General features: G+C 42.3%; 3 protein-coding genes across 3 annotated transcripts in view; all 3 read left to right on the forward strand.

Moving 5' to 3' along the window:
* The window catches only part of LOC137619178 (zinc finger protein 721-like), a 177,023-nt gene that overhangs the window by 145,658 nt on the left and 8,293 nt on the right, over positions 1-23,072 (forward strand). Inside the window, exon 5 of the mRNA XM_068349363.1 lies at positions 19,542-21,675. Coding sequence (XP_068205464.1) covers positions 19,735-21,675 — 1,941 coding nt within the window. The 5' untranslated portion in view covers positions 19,542-19,734. The remainder of the gene's footprint in view (positions 1-19,541; positions 21,676-23,072) is intronic.
* Positions 4,521-7,187, forward strand: LOC137619177 (zinc finger protein 600-like). Its single transcript, XM_068349362.1, has one exon. The coding sequence runs from the start codon at positions 4,521-4,523 to the stop codon at positions 7,185-7,187; it is 2,667 nt and encodes an 888-aa protein (XP_068205463.1).
* LOC137618771 (zinc finger protein 260-like) lies at positions 14,883-17,435 on the forward strand. The gene has a single exon (XM_068348955.1). It carries the CDS (start codon positions 15,347-15,349, stop codon positions 16,220-16,222), a length of 876 nt encoding a protein of 291 aa, XP_068205056.1. The 5' UTR covers positions 14,883-15,346; the 3' UTR covers positions 16,223-17,435.

The following is a 23,072-nucleotide window of genomic DNA, read 5'->3' on the forward strand; positions in this document are numbered from 1 at the left end:
ATGAATTTTCATTTTTTTTTCCTCGTCTAGACGGAAAATAATCATGAAAAAAAAAGTAAAATGGAAATTAAAATTTTGTTTGACAGAATTGTGGCATTATTATTCTTCTTTTCAATGATATCTTTATCTTCAAAATTGAACAATAAATAACTGAGAAAAATGTACCTAAGTGCGGATAAGTATGTTTTCGAGTTATGAGCTCCTAAAGATTTGCCATGTAAATTTCTGCATTTTTCATAAAAAGAATGAAAAAAACATTATTATGGAAACTTACTTGTTATTTTTATTGTTGATATTGTTGATTTCTACAGCAAGGCTCCTGGTCCACCCCCCCTTAAAAGGGGTATTAATACCCTAAGTGTACTAATACACTTAGTGTAAGGGTGTCGGGAGCTGACTCCTCCCTCATTGTTGCCAGGGTTTTGCAGAGCTAAAATGCTCCAGCTTTATATTCTTCTCCTTGTTTCTCTGTCTTCTTTGTTCTTGTTTTTATTCTCTCTCTACTTCTTGGTCTTTCCGTGTCATAAATTTTGAGGGAAGTGTCTATATGAGAACTTTTTCCAAATAACTTTACCATCAAGTTACTTTGCATGTATCCAAAATTATTTTCCAAAACTGTTAACCTTGATGCAAATTTTACTCTAGACATGCCAAAAAACTTTTGTTTGGGGCACTTCATCCAAAGCCTAGAATGCAGAGATTCATTTGGATTTTGAGTCCAGCCATGCAGGCATCTTTGCAATAATTTGGGGTCAGCCAAACTATTGAAAACACTTCTTATGTGTGTGCGAAGCTCATATGGTATTCCTGCAAGATGATTTTTCCTTGTTGCATGTGATGGTATTTTTTCTTTTTTGGCTACAGCTCTATTGTAAAAACATCATGATTCAGGCCCAGCAGGGCACATTTGATGGACTGGGTGTTCATCATCAGATGTCAAGTGATAATAGATAGCCCAAATAGCATTTCGCATCTGATCCACTGTTGTGTTTATATTATTTCTTATTGCTATACCATAATATGCTTGAATATTATTTATAATGGCTTGGGTCAACTTGTTTTTTCCTGACAATAAACTTCTTTTCATCTGTTTTCCGCTTTTTGTTATTATATATTCACTCACTTCTGATTTCATTTTTGTGAGCCTGTGGCCCATTCTTTTTTGGGCGTGACAAATACACTCCTTCTCTACCTTCACACCTTCATATGGCCCTTGGCCTTTATTCATTTCACATACTGCATTGTATGCACTCGAGTCCCCATCCCCAACAAATGTTTTATATCTGAAACCATTATTCAATGATCTCGACCACATTCTCGTTGATTCTTCTGCTTCCATAGCACCAGATTTTCCTTCAAAGTTTTTATTGCATTATGATTTGGCTTATTTCCTTCTTCTTGTAATTCCTCTTTTCCTTTGTCACATATTTTGCAATAATTACACAAAATTTCACAATCGAGTACTTTTCCTGTGAATACATCAATAACGAACCCTACACCTACGTGTGACTTTTGGCCCCTTGATAACCAAGTTCCATCAAAAGAAACATCTATATCTATTACGCCATTTTCATCAGGTATTGCCAACTTATTTTCTATATAAAATTTCTTTACATAATCATACGTATATTTCTGCATATCACTGTAATGTTTTTCCATTTCTTTATAAAGATAAGAACTATGTCTGGCATAAGATCCCGCTGCCAGAGGCTTGCAGAAAAATCCTCCCATTTTATTCAGGCCTGCTCTTCCTATACCTGTAGTAAGAGAATGATACACTTCTTATAAATTTGCCTCACCAAATTTATGACATTCCCTTCCCCTCCCATGCCGTATGGCAACCATCACAAGATACTCTAAATGTTGTATTCCATCTGTCCCTTTCTGCGCGTACACTGACTGACTTTGTACAGTTTCGCTTTCTACAAGTCACGCCTCTCATCATTCCTTCTAGCTGTTTTCTTGAAATTGTGTATTTCTCATCATATTCTGGGATATCACTAATATCAATCCCAATTCTATGATCAGGAAGAGGCGGTGAAATCGAGTCTTCACTCACGTACCGTGAAGGTTGAGGGCTTGAAAGCAATTCCTGGCTTATATTCCGCGACGTGGATGGCTTAGGCCCGCTAAATTCTCCTTCATCTGGCAGCGAAAACGAATGACTAACCTCCGACGAGGTAGAAGACTCCTCTCTCTCTCTCTCGCAGACAATGCGAGAGCTGATGACAAAGAAAGCGATTGTTTTTTCTTCAGTTTTTCCTTCCGAGCACTCGCTAATTTTGAAAGAATTTCTTTCCTTGTACCCCTCTTTATAATGCTTTTCCTTGGCATGATGTAGAATTCACGAGGAATTATAAAAAACACTAATAAACACGTTGGCGAATGTAAACAAAAACACGTGCGTCTCACTCTCACAAGGTCTAAGAGTATACTGTCGTGTAACGACTCTAGCTGCGTGTGTTGAGGGTCTCTTCAGTGAGCTCTCATTGCCAGACGTACGAAATTCGAGAATAAAAACCGAAAAAATCGATGTATATATACAAAAAAAAAACACGCAAAGACAAACTGTCAAACTCAGTCGCGCAGACGACGTCCCAGGATGACGTCATGATTTAAAAACCCCCGTATCATCATTATTTATGAAAATAATGGGTTGAAACTTCTGGAGAGCATGTACTATATGTTTCTCTATACAGAGAGACAATAAAACGATTTTTTAATTTTTCAAGTTGGTATGCCAAAATACCACCGCGGACGGTCCCTTTAAGTGCCTATGGTCTGTAAAAGGAGAATCCTTTCAGGTGTTATGTTTGTGACAAAGGAAATCTTGTGTTTCAAATCATTTGAAGATTTTTGCTGTAGAAAATTTGTAAGGAGTTGGGAAAGTCGTGTTCTTTAGAAAAGAGGAGAATGCTGTTACAAAGCGATTCAATTTCCATACTTGCTAGACTCTAGTTGTTCCCTAATTAGTTTAATCAAGTGAAATTGACACAGTTCCTTTGCAGATGATTCTTTATTTGGTTTTTACAAATGAGTTGAATAAAATTTTGATGAAGCGAGAGAGATATGTCTGATTGAACGAGATCTTTTGTGTTTCCCTGGTGATGTTCAGTTTCTTGTGGTGTCATCTCTGATGGGTCGTCTGTTGTTAGCTAGTTATGCACCTCTTCATTGACAGTTAGAATCCCGAACAGTATTTGTGGAAATTATACTTTGTTCCAGCACTAACAAACCTTCCGTTGTTTACATGGGATATCTCTTTCGGCAAAGCTAAAAGGCAGCCAATAGACTGAAAGAAAATATATGGTGGCAACTCTACCTGCCCACTGTTGTGGGTCAGTAGTGGTTGGCTGGGCAGTGCCCTAGCTCACCTATCTCTACTCACAGCTCACAGAGCTGCCTCACTTTTCTCTTTTGGCTGGTTAAGATTGGACGTATCTCTCTTCCCAGGGCTCGCTATTAGACATTCAACTATTGCTTTATGCACTTTCTCTTTTCAGGTGTGAGTGTGCTCCTTCTTCTGACACTCCCTTGCACACCTTGCAGCACCTTCATGTCCTCCGTGGACATAGATCACCATCCGCTGTGTCCTGCCTGACAGGGGCGTCGCTGCGAGCAGGCTTCGCCCTGCAACGAGTTTCGGGTGTGGTCGGCCTCACAGTGGGTGGGAATCGAACGACGTCTAGGTGAGAAAGGAGATTAGCTCCAAGGTAAATCTCACCTGGTTGAGTCACAATGCTTAGTTCTCACACCGTCACCGAAATGGCTCGGGCCGTTATCTCTCGGTGAGTGGTAGCGAAGTGATGTGGTGCGCTTTTATGCAGGTCGTGCGAAGCACAAGAGTCGCGACCCGTTCGTCTTAGACTTCCGCTCACCTAAACGTGAGTCTCCATAGTTAAGAGGTAAAATCTTTGTAATTGGTGCCGGACCAAATGACAAATTTGGAAATCATTTGTATTTTCCCTAACCATACAAACCTGAAGCTCTTTATGCATACTGGCCTGCCATCACCTACCCCATGAAGTCGTGCCTGCAATTGCTAAGGGACTCCTGTTAGCTACTGCCAGAGTGACTAGCGTGGTTGATCTACCCCCCCCCCCCCCCACTAACTAGCAGAAGCTAGTTACACTTCGCTAAATGTTTTACTGCTAGTTTCAGCTGTTGCCAAATATATCTCCATAATAAAGAGCTTCAGGTTTGTATGGTTAGGAAAAATACAAATTACTTTTTTAGATTTGTTAATTAGTTCAAAAATTGTCATTTTATTTCAGAAAAGTCCAACATTATCATCTTGCCCTTCTCCACTGATAGTTGTTCTCTATTCTTTCAGACTTCAGACTTTTTATAGCTAAGGAAAGAAACATCCAACTCTTGTGACAAGATTGTGTAAACTACTGAAGATATCTGCAAGAGAAACAGGACTCGGAAAAAGGAAGAAGGGTCTGTGTTGCTTTGTGCTGTAGGAAGTTTAGCGTTAACTATGTATTTATAAACTGTTGAAGATAACACTGATGAAAATGTCATCTTGTGATGGTGAGAGGATGACGAACTCTGAATCATCAGAATTTCCAATAAAAAGCGAAATGGAAGATTCGTTTCCACACACTGAAGTGAAATTGGAGAATCATGATATTTTTGTGAGTGATGGACTCTGTGAGGATGGCTCAATTTTCAAGGATCCAGAAATAGAATTCAATACAGAGCCAGAAATAGAATTCAAAGCTGAGCCAGAAGTATTTGAGTCGAGCGAAAGTGACATTAAATATCCTTTGGACTGTGATGTGTCAGTGAGTGAGGAGGATTTACAAATCGGCAAGAGGGAAGTCAATCAAGAGGAGAAGAGTGTAGAGACAGGTCTGAAAGAGGATTATGGCATTCAGTTGGGATCAAGTAGGAAAGAGGATGAAGGAGAGGGAAGAGGAACGGGGAAAAAATGTTTACTGAAAGAGGAGGAGCAGATCGAAAACAGTGGCTGTGAAAAACCTCTTTGTCAGGAAAGTGAGTTTGAAACTCACACTGATGTTGGTACGTGCGAGAAGTCATTGGTGGGTGGGAATTATGAAAAACAATATAGTGGAGCCGTTGAACCCAATACCCATAAGCTAATTAACCCTGGAAGCCAGTTCAGATGCAGAGACTGTAACAAAGCATTTTCTACTGAAATTGATCTTAAAGAACATTATGAAAGTCACCCTTGCAGAAGGTCTTTCAAGTGTAGTGAATGTGGCAAAGTGTTTGTTTGGAAAACTGCTCTCATGAGACATTTAAAAATTCACAGTGGGGAGAAACCTTTCAAGTGCAGTGTTTGCAATAAAGCATTTTCTCTGAAAGGTTATCTCACAGACCATCATAAAGTTCACACTGGAGAGAAGCCATTCAAGTGCAGTGTTTGCAAAAAAGCCTTTACTAAGAAACTTAGTCTCGTAGAGCATCATAAAATTCACACTGGAGAGAAGCAATTTAAGTGCACTGTCTGTGGAAAAGCATTCGCTCAGAGAGATCACCTTAGATATCATCACAGAATTCACACTGAGGAGAATCCATTCAAGTGCAATGTCTGTGGCAAAGCATTTTATAGGAGTTCTAGTCTCACAGCACATTATAGAATTCATACTGGGGAGAAGCCGTATAAGTGTAATGACTGCGACAAAGCATTTTATGCAAAAGCTAAACTAGCAATCCATTGTAAAATTCACACAGGAGAGAAGGCATTTAAGTGTAGTGTCTGTGCCAAAGTATTTTCTCAGAGAGGTACTCTCGAAGAACATTATAAAAATCACACCGAGAAGTCATATAAGTGCAGTGTATGTGACAAAGCATTTTCTCACAAAGGTAGTCTGACTAGACATTATATAATCCACACTGATGAGAAGCCATTCAAGTGTAGTGTGTGCGACAAAGCATTTTTTCAAAGATATGATCTTGCAGCTCATATCAGAATTCACACCGGGGAGAGGCCATTCAAGTGTAGTGTCTGTGACAGATCTTTTATTCAGAGAAGCTGTCTCACAGCACATCATAAAACTCACACCAGAGATGAGTTGATTGTTAAGCATAATGAGCTTGTGCTTAGTATTCCAAGGGAGGGGTCCACCACAGATCCATTATTCATTGAGATTCAGGAAAGAGATTCCAAAACCGACACTGATGTTGGTACGACAGAAAAGTCATTTGTGGGTGAGAATTATGAAAAACAAATTCCCACTGGAAGCCAGTTCAGATGCAGAAACTGTGGCAATACATTTTCGAATGAAATTGATCTTAAAGCACATTGTAAAAGTCCCCCTTGCAGAAGGTCATTCAAGTGTAATGAATGTGGCAAAGAGTTTCTTGGGAAAAGTGCTCTCAGGAGACATTTAAGAAATCACACCGGGGAGAGGCCTTTTAAGTGCAGTGTTTGCGACAAAGCATTTTCTCTTAAAAGTTATCTCAAAGAACATCATAAGATTCACACTGGAGAGAAGCCATTCAAGTGCAGCGTCTGCGATCGATCTTTTACTCAGAAAAGTAATTTAAGGACTCATTATATAACTCACACTGGAGAAAACGCATTCAAATGTAGTGTCTGTGACGAAACATTTTCGCAGAAAAGTAGTCTCACACAACATTATAAAAATCACACCGAGAAGTCCGTGAAGTCCGAGAAGTCCGTGAAGTCCGAGAAGTCCGAGAAGTCATTCAAGTGCAGCGTCTGTGACAAAGCATTTGCTGATTTGCGTAGACTGACAAGACATCATATAATCCACACTGGAGAGAAGCCATTCAAGTGCAGTGTCTGTGATAGAGCGTTTTCTCTGAAATCTAGTTTGAAAGATCATCATAAAATTCACACCGGGGAGAAGCCATTCAAGTGCAGCGTCTGCGATCGATGGTTTGCTCAGAAAAGTGCTTTAATAGTTCATCATAGAACTCACACTGGAGAGAAGCCATATAAATGCAGTGTCTGCGATAGAGCATTTGCTCAACCATCTGGTCTCAAAAACCATTATACAACTCACACTGGAGAAAAGCTATTCAAATGTAGTGTCTGTGGCAAATCATTTGCTCGGAGAAGTGGTCTTTTAGCACATAATAAAATTCACACCAGGGATGGGTTAACCGTTAAGCAAAATGAGCCTGTGCTTAGTACCCCAAGGGAAGGATCCACCGCTGATTCATCATTCGTGGAGATTCAGAAACCATAACCGTGCTGAATGAAACCTGTTCCGTGAAGTGGTTCACAAAAGCAAAAACTAGCAAAAAATAAATGAGAAAACTTTGTAATTAAAGGAATTATTAGTTATAATGATTTTAATATTTTGGGACAATTAAAGAAATACTGGGAATGTCTTGAGGCGTGTCATAGCTATTATTAGTATGTTAGCTGAATGTGACTTGGCTTTTTTTATGATTGAACACAACCCAGTTTGTTCCCCTTTTAGCGCACCAAATTTCAAAATAGGAAAATGGCTGAAAAGAAAATCCTTCTTGGATGACCAAAGGTCCATTCGTTCATCGTTGACGAATTAAAACCTTTTTGTATGTTTTTAACATTAATGGTCAGAAAGTGTTCAGCTGAACGTTCCTTTTCTTAGTTGTAGCCTGTTGAAGGTGCTACAGTAATGTAGGCTAGATGCCTTATCACTATCAAGTATAAAAGCAGATGTGTTACGTAAGATCGATTTTGAGAATCTGATTAAAAATAGCAGAACACTTTTCAAGTGTCAGTGAAAGTATACTAAAATAAAAATGATTTTCTTACTGTCAGTATTGTTTAATTGTAACGGATACATTTTTTCTTTTTTGTGGTTCTTGTTAAAAAGTCACGTGGAAACTTTAAATCAAAGTGAATGTATACACAAATAAACATTGTTTTCTTTTTGCTATAAGTTTTGTTTGATTTCAATGGATAAAATTTTGTGTGGCTCATTTATGTATTTTGAATTACATGTATATATTGGGTTCCAAATTCTTAACCCCTTTTACCCCCAAGCTATTTGGAACTACCCAACCGTTAACCCCCAGGCGGTTTTTTTTTTTCCAAGCACATTTTGCAATATATATTTTTTAAATTGCTTGAACAGCCTTAATTTTCGTCATAGAGAGGTCAGGTTGGTCTCATTCTTTTGGAAAATGCCTGAAGTTTCTCATAAAGTTATCAAAAATATGCAACAAAATGTAAATAGCAGTTTTTTGCAAGGACTTACCAGTATATCCATGGGGGTAAAGGGATTAGTTTTTTGAAACGTACCAGTACGTCCATTGGAAGTAAAAGGGTTAAATGCCTATGGTCTGTATAAGGAGAATCCATTTAGGTGCTATGTTTGTGACAAAGGAAATCTTGTGTTTCAAATTATTTGAAGATTTTTGCTGTAGAAAATTTGCAAGGAGTTGGGAAAGTCGTGTTCTTTAGAAAAGAGGAGAATGCTGTTATAGAGCGATTCAATTTCCATACTTGCTAGACTCTAGTTGTGCTCTAGTTAGTTTAATTAAGTGGAATTGAGACAGGTACTTTGCAAATGATTCTTTATTTTGTTTTTACAAACGAGTTGAATAAAATTTTGATGAAGCGAGAGAGACATGTCTGATTGAACGAGATCTTTTGTGTTTCCCTGGTGATGTTCAGTTTCTTGTGGTGTCATCTCTGATGGGTCATCTGTTGTTAGCTAGTTATGCACCTCTTCATTGACAGTTAGAATCCCGAACAGTATTTGTGAAAATTATACTTTGTTCCAGCACTAACAAACCTTCCGTTGTTTACATAGGATATCTCTTTCGGCAAAGCTAGAAGGCAGCCAATAGACTGAAAGAAAATGTGTGGTGGCAACTCTACCTGCCCACTGTTGTGGGTCAGTAGTGGTTGGCTGGGGAGTGCCCTAGCACACATATCTCTTCTCACAGCTCACAGAGCTGCCTCACTTTTCTCTTTTGGCTGGTTGAGATCGGACGTATCTCTCTTCCCAGGGCTCGCTATTAGACATACAACCATTGCTTTATGCATTTCCTCTTTTCAGGTGTGAGTGTGCTCCTTCTTCTGACACTCCCTTGCATACCTTGCAGTACCTTCGTGTCCTCCGTGGACACAGATCACCATCCGCTGTGTCCTGCCTGACGGACGTCGCTAGCAGGCTTCGCCCTGCAACGAGTTTCGGGTGTGGTCGGCCTCACAGTGGGAGAAGTTCGGGCAGGAAGAAGAAAGTTAAGAGAGATCTTACTCCCACGGAGTCTACCTCCGCAGGGAAAAAGAGTTTTGCTTCTTTCCACACTCCTGGATTGCTTGGCTAATCTCCTCCTCGCCCACCTTCCTCTGGGAATCGGTCGAGTAGGAGCTCAGGCTGACTTACTCCTTGGCAACCTTGGGGTACTGGGGATGTTGATGCTGTATCTTCACCTCCAGTCGCTGAAGAACCATTTTCCCTTGCAAATGGGCTGCAGGCCTGGCTGTTGTTGGGCGTTTCTGCTCCCCCTTCAAAGGAGACTCTTTTGCAATTCCTTCAGAGTGCTGCGAAGAGAGAATTATCCCCTGTGGCAACAACATCTTTTACCCTGGACCTTTGATAAGTCCACCTTTCACCCTCTCCTTGCCCTTCCACAAGTGGACGTGATCGCTTTCGTTTGCCCTTACATTGGCCTCCTTCTGACAATGTCCCTGCTCGCCAACCTAAGACGACATCGCTGTCTAACCCTAACATAAACCCTGTTTCTTCCAACAGAGATGGTTTCCGCTTGGTTGCGCTGCCCCAGCAAGCTGATGAAGTTAGGCAGAACGATCGTAGTGAGCGCAGTGATCTTCCTTCTTCGACGAGCGCTCCGCCTGCTCGCATTTCACCTGGACACGAGACAACATCCAGTCCTGTAATAGGATCACCTATACAAGCTTTACGCTCACCCGAACCCCGTTTATGAGGTTCAAGAGATCATTAACAATCTAAGTGTTCATTCCATGGACGTTCGCGTGATAGCACTATGTGCTCATGCCTTAAAGACCGTAGGTCATCGCAGTCTTGGCGTAAGTCTTCTAGGAGACACCCTTGATCTAGGACGCACTGCTCAAGATCAAGAGCTTCACGCTCAAGCACAAGTTCATCTTTGTGCTCCTCCTCTAGATACACACGATCACAAGCCTTGCTCTCACGATTACAGACGTCATGCACGCGATCAAGATCACTGGCTTCGCGCTCACAATTACGAGCTTCACACTCAAAGTCTCAGGCTAAGTACTCGTGATCAAGACGATCACGATCGCGAGGCAAGCATTCTAGATAGTGAGGTAGATGCTCTTCTAGATGACATAGTAGACGTGCGCGCTTTCCGACAGCGCACGGCGCCATATGTCCTGACCCTCCTTCCAATCGACCTTAAACCGGAAAAAGAAATGAGATAGGCCAACACTTAGAGAAGCCTCTGTCAAGATTACCTCCAGCACCTTTCAGAGCCTGGGGTATTTTTAGGAAACGTTTGCCTACGCAACGCACCCCTCTATCAGCTCTGCTGCACTCAAACGCTTTCCCAACCAGTACGTTGCCTCACTCAGAGGTTCCCAGCCCCCCATCTTTAAGTGAGCAGAGTGCCGCTTCAGCACAAGAGCTCCAGAGGCCTTCTACTTCTCGCTTGCCCTCAGTTGTTTGTGAAAAAGTGACTTCTGCTTGGGATTCGCCAGCCATTGAGCGCGTATCTCTTGATTCCGCATGTGAATCGCGTGCGTCCACACCCATTTCACTCGTTGTAGCGAGTAAAGCGTCTCCAATAGCAAGTCCAACTGCAAAACAGGCGAGCATCTCGAGGGCTGAGGCCAAGGTTTCGCTTGCTAGTGAGGATTTAACTTCAACAACATTCTCCGCTACTGACAGCTCTAGCATTAGGCCAGTCCATTTTTCAGAGCGCTTCAAGGAACCTCCCAACAAATACGCAAACTTTCTTATCTCTCCTGATCGCCCAGTGCACATCACTAAAGAGCTTCTCATGATGCCTAAGAGGCTTCCTCCACCAGAAACCGGCCCCTCGGAACAACATCCTAAGCGCCGGTCTCCTCCCTCATGATTCCCTAAGGAAGCTTCCGACTTGTCTCGGGCTTGAGAGCTCCCCTCCTGGTTTGACACCTTGGTGTCTTCTCTGCAAAAGGGGCTGAGGTTGCTTGTGCCACCTGCCCAACCTTCTCCTCATCCATGAGTGACTGCTTGTATACCTCTGGACATGTCCTCGGTGGACGCTCCTTCTGACCCAAGGAGAAGGTCTGCTCAGAGTTCTGTTCCTTTGGTGTTTAGATCAACACCACGTCGACCTAACACCAAGGAGATATAGGGCTCTGCAGCTGACCCACCTACCGGACCTCTCCCTTTAACACCAGTCAAGTCAGGTGACAGTATGATGGCCAAGCAGAGAAGTAGGATGAAGCGTGTGACTCCACCACATGCAGATACCATCCATCTGTGTACTAGCAGAGACATGGTTTCTCCTCGGGAGATTACCATCCACCCCTTTGACCCTAAACCCATTGAAGTTGTTCCTCTGGATCAATGCCCTGTATTTCTCCCCCTCCAGGAGGAAATCACAGCTCCCAAATCATAGAAGCCTAAAGAACTGCAAGTTTCTTCGGAAACCACAGTCCTGGAGAAACATTTTCTTCCTAGGAAGGAGTCTAAGGATTCCATAATGGTTCCGAAGAATTTCAAGGCGAGGGAATATCAGAGACAGGAACAGTCGAAGAGGTCTCCCGAGGCAGGGCCATCTCAGGATCCAGATGACGACTTTGACCTACTCCAGGCTCTCTCAGATTAAAGTTTGGAAATAGATGAATTCAAGGACATTGACAAAGAATTACTCCCTAAAGCAGAAAGTCCGAAATAGCACTCTGAAGCCAAGCGCAAAGAGTGGGAACATGCCTTCTGGCAAGTCCTTGCGTGCATGAGAACCTTCAACAAGTTTTCGGATACCTGCTCGACACCACAAGGTTCTGGATCGTATCTTTGGATCCCAGAAAGCACCTGAGACCAGTGCAGCTCTTCCCTGGTCAAAAGGTCTTAAAGCAGCCAGAAGAAAAGCTATCTCTCAGATAGCAGGTGCCTCTAGTTCTCTTAGAGCAGGGTCTTCCACTTGATCTTTGCCACTTCCTTTTGTACTCCAAAGGAAGTATTACGAGATACAGCAAGATCCTCGTTCTACTCTGACTCTAGACCTGTCGGCGGAATCTCTCACATCGAACGTTCCACTGCATAGACTATCCTCCTTGAGAGCCTCCCTTTCTGCCTCTGACCGGCGTCAATGACCTTAGATGTCAGGATGCCTGAAAACTTTAAATCATTCATTCATTCATTCTGCCTCTGAGCTTTCCAACATAGAGCGAGGTGCAAGGTATGCCATGCAGGCTGCTTTGTGCCTCGATCTATGGTTCAGGTCGTTGGGCCACATTGTTCGCTCTGCGGATCTTTCCAAGGAGACAATCAGGCGGTCCTTGGAATCCTTCCTTCTGTCCGATACTGGACCTTGGAATTCCTTTTGCATTACACAGTCAACTTTGTGAAGGGATACAGTGATAGGAAGATTCTACAGGCAGGTGCCAAACGTGGAGGTGACCCGCCTTTGGAACTCGACCCCCGAGGGACCTTCCCTCTTCAATCCTGAAAAGTTGGAATGAGCAGCTGACATGTAGAGAAAATCCTCCAAGGATTCTCTCCTCCATAGAGCCATGACTCAAGGTCATCAGTCTCGACCTTATGGGATAGCTCCTCGACCCCCAGAGATCATTCCAACTCTTCCCATCCCTCGACATCAAAAACTAAGGTGTCTAAGAAGCTGTTTTAGTCCAAGGGCCAGAAAGGTGGGAAGTCATTCAGAGGAAGGAAAGGTGGTCTCAAACAGATCTCCAGGCTTCTACAGCCGACTTCTTCTGGCGATAAATGTGACTGGAGGATGGAGACCAGTCATAGATCTCTCACCCCTGAACAAGTCTGTCCTTCAAACTTTGTTCAGGATGTAGACAGCAGACACAGTCATTCAAGCAGCAAGACCAATGGACTTCACGTGTACATCGGATCTCCAGAACGCATACTTCCAGATCCCAGTCCATACGTCTTCAAGGAAGTATCTAAGGTTCATACACGAAGGAAGACACTATCAATTCAAAGTTCTCCGTTTCAGTCTCTCAACAGCACCCCAGGTCTTCACCAGAGTGTTCACCCTAGTGTCAACATGGGCTCACAAGAACGGCATTCATCTCCTAAGATACCTAGACAAGTGGCTAGGTTTGGCAGAACATGCTTTTTGAGTTTTGTCAGTATCTGGGGATCGTGATAAATCTCAAGAAGTTATCACTGCTTCCATCACAGAGAATAGTGTACCTCGGTATGTTAATAGACACCATGATACAAAAAGCCTTTCCATCAGATGACAGAGTACACAGGCTCATCCCTTCCTCAGACGAGAAGACGTGTCTAGTAGACAGTGGTTGTGCGTCCTAGGGCATCTAACCTCCCTGATGCGTTTTGTTCCCAACTCTCGCTTCAGGATAAGATCCCTCCAATGACATCTCAAGTACTTTTGGGACCAGCACACCCAGGTTCCTGAACACCCTAGTTCCAATGGGCCAGGAACAACTTAACGGATCTGCTATGGGGGTTTGCAGAGGTGAATCTCTGCAAGGGCCAAGATCTTCTCGTCCATCCTCCGAATTTGTTGCTCTTCGCAGACCCATCAAAACAAGGGTGGGGGGCCCACTTGGTGCACCACACAATCTCAGGCCTTTGGTCCAAATCCAGTACATAATCTCCTAGAGATGAGAGCAGACTTCCTAGCCCTCAAACAGTTTTATCAGATGCTGATGGGTCACTCGGTGGTGTTGATGAGCGACAACACCACTGTAGCAGCTTATATAAAGAAACAAGGTGGTACCTTTTTGCAGCAACTATGCCATCTTGCAGTAGAGATACTAAGATGGGCAGAAGATCATTCGGTAACACCGTCAGCTTGCTTCATTCCGGGTAAAAGGAATGTGCTCGCAGACAATCTGAGCAGAGCGACTCAGGTAGTGGGTTCCGAATGGTCTTTGAATCCTCTGATTGCCAACAAAGTCCTAACTTTGGCGGGTTCCCTGACTGTGGACCTGTTCGCAACATCCCTGAACTTAAGGCTCCCGCTTTACTGTTCCCCAGTCCCAGACCCTAAGTCTCTATAGCAGGATGCATTTTGACAACGGTGTGACATCGATGTGTACGCCTTTCCCCCGTTTTGTGTTATGAGAGGCTTGCTCAACAAGACCAGAGCATCCAAAAATCTAATGATGACCCTCATAGCTTTGCTATGGCATCATGCAGAATGGTTTCTGGACCTTCTGCAAATGATAGTAGATCAACCGAGAGAACTTCCTCCACTTCAAGATCTACTCAAACAACCACACACTAACATCTATCACAAGAACGTCCAGTTGCTTCAGCTTCATGCCTGGATGTATCCGCATGTAACCCACAGTAACCTAGATACCTTTTTGATACGTCCTGTGGTGGCTGCACAAAACAAGCTCACAAACACAGCTCCTTTGTAGGACAAGAAACTATTGGTTGAGGGCAGATGTTACCCAGTTGTAGGACTAGAATGAATATGCGAGTGACTGGCCTCTTCTTTCTCCCCTCTCTTGGGGTCTTAGCATCCATGGAACTCTGCAAGCTGACATCCTCTGACTGCAGGTAGGCACCATTGCCCCTTGTGTAACCTGATATTCAGTATGTAATATATATTTGTTAAGTCCGCGATCTCCCAGTGAGGTAGTGATCAGGCAACATCTAGGTGAGTGAGGAGCTTAAGCTCCAAGGTACATCTCACCTGGTTGAGTCACAATACTTAGTTCTCACACCGTTGCAGAGATGGCTTGGCCTGCAACTGCAAAGGGACTCCTGTTAGCTATTGCGAGTGTGAGCACTGTGATTGATCTACCCCCCCCCCTCACTAACTAGCAGAAGCTAGTAACACCTCGCTAAAAAGAGGAATGTGGCATTCAGTTGGGATCCATCAGGAAAGAGAACGAAGGAAAAGGAAGAGGAAGGGGGAAAGAATGTTTACTGAAAGAGGAGGAGCAGATCGAAAACAGTGGCTGAGGAAAACCTCTTTGTCAGGAAAGTGACTCCAAAACTCACACTGATGTTGGTACACGTGAGAAGTCATTTGTGGATGAGAATTATGAAAAACAATTTAGTGGAGCCGCTGAACCCAATACCCACAGGCTAATTCCCACTGAAAGCCAGTTCAGATGCAGAGACTGTGACAAACGTTTTCAAATGAAATTGATCGTAAAGCACATTACGAAAATCACCCTTGCAGAAGGTCATTCAAGTGTAGTGAATGTGGCAAAGAGTTTTTTTGGAAAAGTGCTCTCATGAGACATTTAAGAAATCACAGTGGGGAGAAGCCATTCAAGTGCAGTGTTTGCGATAAAGCATTTTCTCAGAAAGGTTATCTCACAGAACATCATAAAATTCACACTGGAGAGAAGCCATTCAAGTGCAGTGTTTGCGAAAAAGCCTTTACTCAGAAACGCAGTCTCATAGAGCATCATAAAATTCACACTAAGGAGAGGCCATTTAAGTGCACTGTTTGTGGAAAAGCATTCGCTCAGAAAGGTACCCTTAGAGATCATCACAGAATTCACACTGGGGAGAAGCCATTCAAGTGCGATATCTGCGGCAAAGCATTTTATAAGAGTACTAATTTCACGGCACATTATAGAATTCATACTGGGGAGAAGCCGTATAAGTGTAATGACTGTGACAAAGCATTTTCTGAAAAAGCTAAACTCGCAATCCATTGTAAAATTCACACAGGAGAGAAGCCATTCAAGTGTAGCGTCTGTGACAAAGCATTTTTGCAAAGAGGTACTCTCACAGAACATTATAAAAATCACACCGAGAAGTCATTTAAGTGCAGCGTCTGTGACAAAGCATTTGTTAATTTAGGTAATCTGACAAGACATCATATAATTCACACTGGGGAGAAGCCATATAAGTGCAGTGTCTGCGATAGAGCATTTGCTCAAAATTCTGCTCTCAATAACCACTATACAACTCACACTGGAGAAAAGCTATTCAAATGTAGTGTCTGCGAGAAATCATTTGCTCAGAGAGGTGGTCTTGCAGCACATTATAAAATTCACACCAGGGATGGGTTAACCGTTAAGCAAGATGAGCATGTGCTTAGTACCCCAAGGGAAGGATCCACCGCTGATTCATCATTCATGGAGATTCAGAAATCATAACCGGCCTGAATGAAACCTGTTCCGTGAAGTGGTTCACAAAAGCAAAAACTAGCAAAAAATAAACGAGAAAACATTGTAATCAATGGAATTATTAGTTATAATGATTTTGATATTTTTAATTTCAATTGCACAGCTAACTTCTTTCTTCACGCAAGTTCCACTCCGTGATATACCGATTTCAGGTCAAATCAGGAGTCAACACAGATGCGATAAATTTCACTCTGGTTACTTGAGGATCAAAACGTAATGAGGTGCCACAGGCAGGTGCCATATAAAAAACAGCGCTAATGTTGAAATGATTGCAGAAGACGAGAGTTTAGTGGACCACGGTGTTGGTGTTGAAAGTAATCTCTCTACAAAAAGTTGAAGTAAATCAAAATGTAGCAAAGAATTCAGGGTTGTGGGTTGTTTTCTTTGTTGATGATATGGCTTGTTGGATTGCTTGCAGATCCAATAACTAACAGCATCACAATGGACTATTTGATAAGTCTAACTTGCATTTCAGTAGTGGCAAACCAATAAGGTATTGTTTGCTGAAACTTCTTTTTGTTGGGACAAAAGCCAAAGGGGAGAAATACAAGAGAGTGGTTAATGTGTTCATCACCAACAGATCAGACATAGTTTTCTTATAAGAGAAGGGTTCAGTGACCAATAAAACAGTATTGTAATTGATAATCATGAAAAAGCACTACTCACCTAGACATAATTAACTCGCAAACAAGGTGGAGGTTTGGGACAAACAGTTGGAGAAATAAATTTTAGAAGAGTGCGATTACAGGGAATGTCTTGAGGCGCGTCATAGCTATTATTAGTATGTTAGCTGAATGTGACTTGGCTTTTCGAGGAATAGAAGAAGGGTTTTGATCATTGCAAAAAGGAATTTTATTAGGGCAGATTGAGCTCGGATGTGTTACGTAAGATCAAATTTGAGAATCTAATTAAAGAAAGCAGGACACTTTTCCCTTGCAGATGTGCTGCAGGCCTGGCTGCCCTTTCTGCTCCTCCTTCGAATGAGAGACTTCGGCAGCTCCTTCACCGTGGGGCGAGGAGAGAACCGTCCCCTGTGACAACAACATCTTCTGCCCTGGACCTTTGTTAAGTCCACCTTACACCCTCTCCTGGCCCTTCCACCTGCGGACGTGATCCTTTTGTTTGCTCTTACAACAGTTTCTTGCTGACAATGTCTCTGCTTGCCAACCTTGGGCGACATCGCTGCTTAACCCTAACGTAAACATTATTTCTTCCAACAGAAATGGCTCCAGCTCACGTGTGCTCCCCCAGCAAGCTGAAAAGGTTAGGCAGAAAGATCCTAGTGAGCGCAGTGATCCTTTTTTGATGAGCGTTCCACCTGCTCGCCCTTCTCCTGGACGTGTGACGACATCCTGTCCTGTAACAAGATCACCTTTATGAGATTTAACCTCACTCGAACCCCGTTTACGAGGTTCAAGAGATCATTCACGATCTAAGCATTTGTTTCATAGAAATTCGCACGATAGCGCTACGTGCTCGCAAAATGAAGACCATAGGTCATCGCAATCTTAGCGTACGTCTTCTAGGAGACACCGTCAATCTAGGGCGCACCGCTCAAGATCAATGGCTTCACGCTCAAAGGCAAGTTCCACTTCACCCTCTTCCTCTAGAGATACACGATCGCGAACCTTGCGATCATGATCACGATCACGATCCTTGCTCTCACGATTATGAGCTTCGCGCTCAAAGTCTCATGCTAAGCACTCGTGATCAAGATGATCATGATCACGAGGTGAGCACACTCACGATCGAAAGACCGTCACTCTAGATGATCACGATCTAAGCGTTCGAAATGCTCTAGATCGAGGAGACCCTCTTCTGGATGACATCATAGACGCACCCGCTCTCCATCAGCACACGGCTCTATATCTCCTGACCCTCATTCCAATCGACCTCAGACCAGACAAAGAAATGAGATGGACCAACCCTTAGAGAAGCTTCTGTCAATGCTACCTCCAGTGCCTTTCAAAGCCTGGGATATCTTTACGAAGTGTTTGCCTATGCAACGCGCCTCTCTATTAGCTCTGCTGCACCCAAACGCTCTCCCACCCAGTGTATTGCCCCCACACACGATTCGGCTGCCATTGAGCACGAATCTCTTGATTCCACGCGTGAGTCGCATGCGTCCACACCCATTCCACGCATTGTCGCGAGTAAAGCGTCTCCCCCAGCAAGTCCAACTGCTGAACAGGCGAGTGTCTCATGGGCTGAAGCCACGGTTTCGCGCTCGAGTGAGGATCCAACTACTCCAACAACATCATCCGCTACTGACAGCTCTAGCGGAAGGCCACTCCATTTTCCAAAGGGCTTTAAGGAACCTCCCAACAAATACGCGAACGTTCTTATCTCTCCTGATTGCCCAGTGTGCATCACCAAAGAGCATCTCATGATGCCAAAGAGGCTTCCTCCATCAGTACCCGGCCCCTTAGAAGAGCATCCTAAGAGGGGGCCTCCTCCCCCATGACTCCCTAAGGAAGCTCCCGACTCTTCTCGGGCTGGAGAGCTCCCTTCCTGGGTTGACACCTTGGTGTCATCTCTTCAAAAGTCGCTGAAGTTCCCTGTCCAACCTGCCCAACCTCCTCCTCGCCCACGAGTGACTGCTTGTATACCTTTGGACATGTCCTCCTCGACTTCTGTGCAACGCCTCTGGCAGAGGTGGTAGCATCACGGAGCCAATCCCTGGACGATCGCAGCGGTCAGTTAAGGATATCCTGTCTCTTTCATGCAATCTCTCACTCCTCTGACTCGGAATCCAATTCCTCTAGACTCCCATGCGAAGGGTTCAGGAAAGGAGCTGGCCGTGTGGGCTTAAGTCCAGACCATGATGCAGAGGGGCGCTCTCCAAGAGATCTCGAATAGGTCTCCAGGCTAGAAGTTTTATTGCTAGTTTCAGCTGTCACTGAAATATATCTCCATAATGAAGAGCTTCAGGTTTGTATGGTCAGGAAAAATGAAAATTATTTCCAAATTTGTCATTTTTTGAAGCCATAAAATCTGAGTCCTTTAATGTAACTTCCCTCCTCAAAACACCCTTCTAAGTCCTGGGCTGAAAGAGAGTTATGAGCCGACTGGAAGGGGGTGGGGCTTTCCACTTGGATGAGGGCTCATTATCCATTTCACCGAATGATTCTAATATCCATAATGAAAAGACCCATGTTTGTATGGCTAGGAAAAATACAAATTACTTTTTAAATTTGTTAATCAGTTTGAAAATGGTCATTTTATAACAGAAAACTCCAACATTATCATCTTGCCCTTCTCCACTGATAGTTGTTCTCTATTCTTTCAGACTTCAGACTTTTTATAGCAAAGGAAATAAACATCCAACTCTTGTGACAAGATTGTGTAAACTATTGAAGATATCTGCAAGAGAAACAGGACTCGGAAAAAGGAAGAAGGCTCTGTGTTGGTCCATGGTGTAAGACTTTGAAGTGCAGTGTTAACTTTATATTTGTCTGTTGTTGAAGGTAATATTGAAGAGAATGTCATCCAGTGATAGGGAGAGGATGAAGAACTCTCAATCAATAGAATTTCCAATAAAAAACGAAACGGAAGATTCTTTTTTACACACTGCAGTCAAGTTAGAAAATGATGATTTGGTTGACAGCATGGGACTCTTTGATGATGACTCTCTTTTCATCGATCCAGACATGGAATTCAAAGCCGAGCCAGAATTTGAAGCCGAGCCAGAAATAGAATTCAAGGCAAAGCCAGAATTCAAAGCCGAGCCAGAAATAGAATTCAAAGTTGAGTCAGAAATAGAATTCAAGGCAGAGCCAGAATTCAAAGCAGAGCCAGAAATGTTTAAGTCAACTGAAGGTGACATGAAATATTCTTTCAACTCTGGTACATCAATGAATGAGGAGGATTTACAGGTTAGCAAAAGGAAAGTCAATAAAGAGGTGAAGAAGAGTATAAAGACAGGTGTGAAAGAGGATTGTGGCATACAGCTGGGATTCAGTAGGAAAGAGAGTGAGGAAAAGGGAAGACGAAGTATGAAAGAATGTTTACTGAAAGAGGAGGAGCAGATCGAAAACAGTGGCTGTGGAAAACCTCTTTGTCAGGAAAGGGATTCCATAACTCACACTGTTGTTGGTACGCGTGAGTCCTTTGTGGGTGGGAATTATGAAAAACAATTGAGTGGAGCCGTTGCACCCAATACCCATAAGCTAATTCACACTGGAAGCCAGTTCAGATGCAGAGACTGTGACGAAACATTTTCCAATGAAAATGATCTTAAAGCACATTATGAAAGTCACCCTTGCAGAAGGTCATTCAAGTGTAGTGAATGTGGCAAAGAGTTTGTTTGGAAAAGTGCTCTCATGAGACACTTAAGAAATCACAGTGGGGAGAAGCCATTCAAGTGCAGTGTTTGCGAAAAAGCCTTTTCTCAAAAAGATTATCTCACAGACCATCATAAAATTCACACTGGAGAGAAGCCTTTTAAGTGCAGTGTTTGCGGAAAAGCCTTTACTCATAAACGTAGTCTCGTAGCGCATAATAAAATGCACACTGGAGAGAAGCCTTTTAAGTGCAGTGTTTGCGAAAAAGGCTTTTCTCAGAAACGTAGTCTCATAGCGCATCATGAAATTCACACAAAGGAGATGCCATTTAAGTGCACTGTCTGTGGAAAAGCATACGCTCAGAAAAGTATCCTTAAAAATCATCAGAGAATTCACACTGGTGGGAAGCCATATAAGTGTAATGTCTGTGGCAAAGCATTTTATAAGAGTACTAATTTAACAGTACATTTTAGAATTCATACTGGGGAGAAGCCATTCAAGTGCGATATCTGTGGCGAAGCATTTTATAATAGCTCTAATTTAACAGTACATTTTAGAATTCATACTGGGGAGAAGCCATATAAGTGCATTGACTGTGACAAAGCATTTTCTGAAAAAGCTGAACTCGCAGTCCATTGTAAAATTCACACCGGGGAAAAGCTATTTAAGGGTATTGTCTATGACAAAGCATTTTCTCATAAAAATCACACTGAGAAGTCATTCAAGTGCAGCGTCTGTGACAAAGCATTTTCTGATAGTAGTACTTTGAAAAGACATTATATAATCCACACTGGAGAGAAGCCATTCAAGTGCAGTGTTTGTGACAAAACGTTTTCTCTGAAAGGTAATTTAAAAGATCATCATAGAACTCACACTGGAGAGAAGCCGTATAAATGCAGTGTGTGCGATAGAGCATTTGCTCAAAATTCTGCTCTCAATAACCATTATACAACTCACACTGGAGAAAAGCCGTTCAAGTGTAGTGTCTGTGAGAAATCATTTGCTCGGAGAAGTGGTCTTTTAGCACATGATAAAATTCACACCAGGGATGGGTTAACCGTTAAGCAAGATGAGCCGGTGCTTAGTACCCCAAGGGAAGGGTCCACCGCTGATTCATCATTCGTGGAGATTCAGAAACCATAACTGTGCTGAATGAAACCTGTTCCGTGAAGTGGTTCACAAAAGCAAAAACTAGCAAAAAATGAATGAGAAAACTTTGTAATTAAAGGAATTATTAGTTATAATGATTTTAATATTTTGGGACAACAGTTAAAGAAATAAATTTTTGAAGAGTGCGATTACTGGGAACGTCTTGAGGCGTGTCATAGCTATTATTAGTATGTTAGCTGAATGTGACTTGGCTTTTTTTATGGTTGATTGAACACAACCCAGTTTGTTCCACTTTTAGCACACCAAATTTCAAAATGGGAAAATGGCAGAAAAGAAAATCCTTCTTGGATGTTCAAAGGTCCATTCGTTCATCGTTGACGTATTAAAATCTTCCATATATTTTTAACATTAATGATCAGAAAGTGTTCAGCTGAACGCTCCTTTTCTCAGTTGTAGCCTGTTGAAGGTGCTACAGTAATGTAGGCAAGATGCCTTATCTCTATCAAGTATAGAAGCAGATGTGTTACGTAAGATCGCTTTTGATGATCTGATTAGAATAAGCAGGACACTTTCCGAGTGTAAGTGAGAGTATACTAAAATAAAAATTTTCTTACTGTCCGTGTTGTTTAATTTCAACCGATACATTTTTTGTTGTTTATTATGTTAAAAAGTCATGAGGAAACTTTAAATCGAAGTGAGGGTATACAAAAATAAACATGGATTTCTTTTTGCTATAAGTTTTGTTTAATTTCAATGGATAAAATTTTGTGTGGTACTTTTTTGTATTTTGAATTATTTATATGTATTGGGTGCCAAATTCCTTAAGTGCTTAGGGCCTAGAAAATTTGTAAGGGAATCATGTTCTTTTAAAAAGAGGAGAATATTGTTACAAAGCAATCAAATTTCCATGCTATCTAGAGTAATTGTACTTTCTCTCTCTCTCGTTAGTTTGATCAAGTGTAATTAAGATAGTTCCTTTGCAAATGATTCTTTATTGGACATTAAATGACAAATTTGGATGTAATTTGTATTTTTCCTAATGATACGAACATTTAGTTAATTAACACTTTTACCACCAAAGGACGTACTGTACGTTTCACAAAACTCATCCCAAGGACGTACGTGGTACGTCCTTGCAAAAAACTGCTATTTACTTTTTTTTTTGCATATTTTTGATATTTTTTAAGAAACTTCAGGCATTTTCAAGAGAATGAGACCAACCTGACCTCTCTATGAAGAAAATTAAGGCTGTTAGAGCAATTTAAAAAAATATACTGCAAAAAGTGCTTGAAAAAAATAACCCCCTGTGGGTTAAGGGTTGGAAAGTTCCAAATAGCCTGGGGGTAAAAGGGTTAATAAGGATTATCCTTCGGCAAAGCTGGAAGACTAACCACCAAGACTTCAGTGTGAGGTGGCAACCACCCAAC

The sequence above is a fragment of the Palaemon carinicauda genome, chromosome 25, assembly GCF_036898095.1.
Source record: "Palaemon carinicauda isolate YSFRI2023 chromosome 25, ASM3689809v2, whole genome shotgun sequence".
Lineage (NCBI taxonomy): Eukaryota > Metazoa > Arthropoda > Malacostraca > Decapoda > Palaemonidae > Palaemon > Palaemon carinicauda.

What these genes read in the sequence shown, in the direction of transcription:
- LOC137619177 (XM_068349362.1), top strand. Translation starts at nt 4,521, where the DNA reads ATGTCATCTTGTGATGGTGAGAGGATGACGAACTCTGAATCATCAGAA.
- LOC137618771 (XM_068348955.1), top strand. Translation starts at nt 15,347, where the DNA reads ATGAGACATTTAAGAAATCACAGTGGGGAGAAGCCATTCAAGTGCAGT.